General features: G+C 35.7%; 1 protein-coding gene across 1 annotated transcript; it reads right to left on the reverse strand.

The window, feature by feature from the left end:
* Positions 1 to 3,375: 3,375 nt before the first annotated feature.
* Positions 3,376 to 5,910, reverse strand: prss60.1 (serine protease 60.1). Its single transcript, XM_084129257.1, has 8 exons — positions 5,814 to 5,910; positions 5,617 to 5,637; positions 5,350 to 5,518; positions 4,999 to 5,267; positions 4,772 to 4,917; positions 4,231 to 4,570; positions 4,020 to 4,130; positions 3,376 to 3,884 (listed from the first exon to the last, which is right to left on the reverse strand). Exons 1-8 carry the CDS (start codon positions 5,860 to 5,862, stop codon positions 3,868 to 3,870), a joined length of 1,122 nt encoding a protein of 373 aa, XP_083985383.1. The 5' UTR covers positions 5,863 to 5,910; the 3' UTR covers positions 3,376 to 3,867.
* Between the last annotated feature and the right edge of the window lie 486 nt (positions 5,911 to 6,396).

A 6,396-nucleotide genomic window follows, 5' to 3' on the forward strand; every position in this document is an offset into this window, starting at 1 on the left:
AAGTACTTTTTTCAAGGGCACAAGGATGACAAAACAGTATTTTATGCTTGATGACTTTGTCGACTATTATGAGGGGGGAGGGAGGGAGGGGAGGTATTTCTTTGTTTTGTTTGTATTCATGTTAATTTTATATCACATTTTAATGAAAAGTCTTAGTTTACTCTAAAAATATATCTTTTTCTTGGTACTCCCCCCCCCACACACACACACTCACACACACACATAAATATTGTTTATGGGGACAAAATACTTTTGTCTCACAAGACATTTTTATGGATTAAAAAATAAATTCAAAATTGAGCATCATGACATTGAACCACATAAAGAATCAACTGAAGCACCAGTAATACAGTATTCATTAAAACCTCTACGTTTAAAACATTTAACACAGAATGCAGTTCAAAATGCAGTTCAATTACATTCAAAATGTATTTTATCTCAAGAACATATTCTAACATATCAAACGTTTTCACCCATTAATAACACTGTGTCACTCATAAAACAGTGACTTTAAAAAGGTGGCATTCCAAAAGGTATATTTTGTTTACTTTAAGTCTCTTGGATTGTGAACAGACACCAAAATTAATTTACAAAATAGGGCAGGTGTGACAATAGCTAAACCTCAGGGCTGGTATAATTAGAAGACTGCTAGTTTGTGGAAATGAAAATAACTATTCTTGCCTTGAAGCTCCGGTTCCTCCAGGGGGATTTTTCTATATTCAGAAAACTTTAAATTGCTTTGGATTAAAGTGTCTGCTAAATGACTGCTTATTTAGTAGGGCTTGTCCATATAAATAACATAACGATATTAGCAACAACACCTACAAAATATTGGTAATTAAAATTCTGTACATTCAGTTATTTTCAGGTCTTTACAAAAATGTTTGTCTTTTAGTATAGCGTGAGTCCAAACTATTAATAGATGCTGACAACCATACAAAAGACCTGAAATCCTGTTGAAAAGCACTTTTCTTCTAAGCCATATGCACGGAGGTCATGTCAATATGGTACATTTGAGATGACGCATTTTGGAAGCAGTTACAATGACATGAATGTTTCAAAATATCAAGTCATCATGTGGAAAAAGCTGCTGAAACAAGTATTGCAGGAACAACAAGAGAATAGACTGTTTAAGGATCTAGAGATAAAGCTAATAAGACAGTCCAAACATGTTAAGACTGTGCTTATGTAACATCACACAATGTAATTATGTACCTGGTAAATATGCATAGCCAAGTGTTAGAGATTTGTTGAGCGATGTTTGTGTGTATGTGTTTTGGCATATGTTCAGTTGGGGTCAAGATTAAAATTTTATTGGAGGATTGTATTTTTCTGAAGCTGGTTCACTGTTAGGGTGATATCATGAGAAATCTTGACCTTTTGTGACAAAAGAGTTCATTGTACAATGAAACTTTCTGATGTTCAAGGAACTTCATGACAAAAATACATTGAAGCTGTTAGTAAATGGCACTGCCACTGACTGTAAAAAAATTATCCTTAAACAATTTCAAAGTGAAACGTACTGAGATATGCAAAATATTTAATAATGACGCTTTGTCATTATTTGTCATTAATATTTAATAATGAAGAATGATCAGAATTTGGAAATTTTTCTGTTCAGGATCAGGTAACCCATCATACTTTTCAAGATTACCAAATCCGGATTCCAGTGCTCTAAATGGCACAATGTAGTTAAATTAACTAAAACCATTAAAAAAAAGTTGTTACATGAAATAATATACATTTTGACTGAAATAATATATATAAAAAATGTCACATTTTCATTTAGTTTAACTTGATGTAGGTCTACTAAAATAACTATGACTGAAATAAAAAACACACCAAAAATATTAATAAAAACTAAAATAACATGAATATTTTGTAATTTATTAGTATATTAGTATAGTCCATCAGTCTATGAATTAATTCATTAGTACTGTAATTGCTAATTACTTCATTACATTTTTTCTCTCACACACACATATCGTTTCGCTTCTGGGGTTGTATGGATTACCGCCTTGTTTGTTGTTTTTGAATCGTCATTTTTGACAGACCGGTCCGCTTGCATTATATGGACTCAAAGAGATAGGTTATTTTTCTAATAATTTGTTTGTGTTCCACAGAAGAGAAAGTCATATATATCAGGGATGGCATGAGGGTGAGTAAATTATGAGGGTATTGGGCCACCTCCACTCTTTGGAGGTTAAAGAAACCACAAAAAATAATTAATGTCAGATTGGATTAATGCTCACCCTAGAAATAAATGTTATCACCTTATGTTGAGTAACTGGTAGTAAGTCAATTGTGTATCCTCTAATGAATTCAAGACTTCCGGCAGTCTTTTTGTTGCTACTTCCTTATAGACCATAACCTCATCCTGAATCTTATCATGAACTATCTTTCCTAAAAGAATTTCCCCCTTCCAAGTCAGTCATTCATCTTTTTTTTTCTAAACTTCATTGAAATTTAACTATTGTAGTGGGGAAAATCCTGGTGGCAAACTATCCTTTGTGTCAAGGCTGTGGGTTTATTGTATGGTGAGATGTTACGTGAATTGCGTGTTGATTTATTATATCCTTGTTCCTAGTTACCTTGTAATTAATACAACGGCAATATTTATTGCCACAAGTTTCGTTATTGAATGCTTTCCGTGAGTAAGCTTTTACTGTTTGATGACATTTTTACTACTACACAACATCATCAGCATGATTTATTGAACATCATTATTGTATTAATTTTTAACATTATTATAAGATGTTGAGTGTAAAATTCTAGTAGTTACTCTTTATTCATACAGGTTTGAAACAACTTGAGGGTGAGTAAATTATGACAGAATTTTCATTTTAAAGTGAAGTATCCCTTTAAAAATTAAGGTCTAGTTATAAAGCTTAGTTATTCTAATGAAAATGCTGCATGTTTATTAATGTCCCATGAGTCCACAATGACCTTTGGATGTATTTAGCATTGTTAACACACTAGGATATTTTTCTACTTAAAACTAATATTATCCTTGTTGTTTTCAGATTTTTTTCATAGTTTGAAATACAACAACTACAGTACTATAAGAAAATCTTCTCTTTTTTTCTTCTTTTTTTGGTGGTGGTGGTGGTGGTAAGTCACTGTTTTGTTAGAAAATAAAGCTTTACAAAAGTTAATGTAAAATGACATCTATACTCGTTAATGGTTTGAACATGCCAGTGTTTCATCATAGCAGTACCTCAACATCTAAACAGCCTCCATTGACCAAAGGTTTTATGATTAATGTGTTTAATCAGTTTATACTTTTCTATGCGACTGTCCTAGTGATACTTTTCAATTGTAAAACAACGTCCCCTGTTGGTGTAATTTATTACAGCAAAAGACTTTACAAGCCATGTGATGCAAAGTATTTATTTAGTCACTTATACAGATACAGATTACAGACTCAAATTATATTATCACTTAATGCTGATATATTTATAATACACATTTTTCAAATGATTTTGTATGCTACATGAATTTGAAATTTAGTTTTTTGACACATTTGATTTAAAATAAATCTTAAAGGTATAGTGGAGGATCTTTCCGAATTTTAGATAAGACCCGCCCTCTCCACTTTTTGAATAAGTTTGATTGATTCACCAGAATGATTGACAATTAGGAGGACCAATAGTATAGGTGATCCACCCGGAAGTAAAAAATCCTCCGCTATACCTTTAAGTCTGAACAGAGAAATCTGAGTCCTTTTGTGCTGATTTAAAGAGATATTTATATATTTATTCTATAAGCTGTACATGGACAGCTTATAGAATGTATGAAGAAACAGAAAACATATATATATGGAGAGAGAGAGAGTTGTGCCACGTAGAAGCTTGTGCCAACCAAGAGTTACCACCCTTGACCCCCTGCAGAGACACAAAAAAAATACAGAGATTGTGTAACATTGCTGGATTACTGTAGTAAGTAACTTACTGATTAAGTGATTTGAATTTTATTTCAGAACAAGCACCATAAACAGTTGCATGTGTATATGGACTTACTGCATTGTTTTTCATAATCCCTACAGCAGTTTATGCGGCAGCGATTATTGCAGTTGCAACGGTTGCGGATGTCAGATCTCTCACCACATCTCTTTCTACAAGAAATTGAGGCTACAACAAAAAGACATTTTAACAAGCATTAGAAGTGAGTGGTGTTAAGGAGGCATAACTGTGTACAGGAGTGTATAGTGTGTGAGAGAGAGAGAGTTACTCTGATTGGGTGGACGTCTTAGGGTAGTAGTTGTTGTTGCTGAAGTAGTAGAAGGTCGTGAGACGGCAGGTAATATAGAAGCAGTTGAGGTGGTAGAAGTAGGAGATGTAGTAGAAACAGGTAAGGTCGTAGAAACAGATTGGCATGTGCCTGAGGGGTTGAAGATGACAAATCCTGGGAGATTCTGGACAATGGTGGTGGAGATCCAACTCTCATACTGTGAAACACGCGTGTAAACACCAGGTGCGTTGGGATCGGCACAGCCATAACCCCAGCTGGTGATACCAGACTGAACCCACACCAAACATTGCTTGCTCACCATTGGACCTCCAGAGTCACCCTACAGAAAGACAGAGGGTTTTTCTTTATGGGACTAACTTCTCATCAAACATGGCCAGAAAGAATCACATAGAATGTATATAAAAAAGAAGCATAGATAGACGTTTGGGTGTCAAGATATGTTAGAAAAACATAATGGACTTTCAGACACGCAGCATGTTTTGATGTGCACACTTAATAATGATCTGGTTGACTGTTGTACCTGGCAGGTGTCTTTGCCTCCCTCCAATAAACCAGCACAGATCATGTTGTTGGTAACAGATCCAGAACCCAGCAGAGTATTACACTGATCATTAGCCACCACTGGAACCATAGTTTCCTGCAGAGTCCCAGGAGCAGGTAGGCTCACTGAACAGGGTACACACAATCATATTAGTGTTGTTATGAGTAGATGTATGTGTGAACGAATGAGTTTGTATGTGTTTGTACCTCCAGATTGAATGTTTCCCCATCCTGTGATCCAGCTGCTGGTGCCGGCATTGAAGACGCTGTTCTGGGCTGCCAGACACACGGGTCTAATATAGTCATTAAAGGTAACGGTGGAGGACAGGCGCAGCAGAGCGATGTCATTGTCGCTGGTTTGACTGTCGTAGGAGGGGTGGACGATGATTGTGACAACATTACTACTGATTTCATAGGTATTGACTCCCTGCTGTGTCCTCTTTCCCAAGTACACACGGAGACTGGATGCACTGACACTGAAAACGTGAAAATGAATCAATAGTGTAAAAACGATCTCTCAGAGCCTGTTTGGATGAATAGTTGTGATGTGAATTTTACCCAGGTAAACAGTGAGCTGCCGTCAGCACCCATTCACTGTTGATGAGGGATCCTCCGCAAAAATGACCTCCATAGGTAGAGCTGTGCAGACTGACCTGCCACGGCCACGACCCCTCAAAGGCATCCACACCACCCACAATACGGGTGTTTAGAGGGGCTTGTCCACAAACTATGAGAGAGAAAGAGAGAGAGATTATTCACATGCATATTTCTGTGCTATGACTATATCTATATATAAAACATCTGAAGAATGAGACAAGGTCTTACCATTCAGCTGAGAAAGTGAACCTGTGGTGGAAGAGACGGTCGTACACATTTGAGAGAAAAAACATTACGTTACTTTAGCTGCATATGACCATCCAACTAAATAATTAAATTAAATTACCTCACAAGAAAGAGGAGCATTGCAGAAACATTTAGAGCTGATAAAGTTTCTACCTTAAACATTAAGTGTAAGTCCTTACCTTGAACAGACAAGAGCAGGGCCAAACTGACACACGTTAACCTCCACATCTTCTCAAACCGTCTCTTGTCTTGCAGAATGAATGGAGATGGTGGATTTGGTTCTCTTTGCCTCTCATAAACCCTTTTTATATTCACTTCTTCAGTCTCTGCTCGTCACTCATCTAATCACTCTAATGTCGCACTAATCTGTTTTTATTATTATTATTTGGTCCTTGCCCTGTTTTCACAATGCAGACCTGTTAAACATGTATTCTAGAACTAAATTCACTAAACAAAGATCTTAAATGCAAGTTTTGTTTTCAGAGATAATGAGTTTTGTTAATCTCTGTCTGAATGGAGCAAGGTGTTCATATTAAATCTTAAAGGGATAGTTCACCCAAAAATGCATTATTTGCTCGCCCAAAAGCAAATTTTTTCCCAAACCTGCTTGACTTTCAACAGTGGCTCTGAATCACCATTCTGTATATTTAATCATTCACTGCATGGAAAAAAAGACAGAATAATAGGCTATGAATTTTTCTTTAAGAACAGTGGAAACTGATTTTCTTAAAGATTTATAGTAAAAGATTTTCAAGTAAAACT

Source organism: Abramis brama, assembly GCF_963993115.1.
Source record: "Abramis brama genome assembly, chromosome: 11".
Lineage (NCBI taxonomy): Eukaryota > Metazoa > Chordata > Actinopteri > Cypriniformes > Leuciscidae > Abramis > Abramis brama.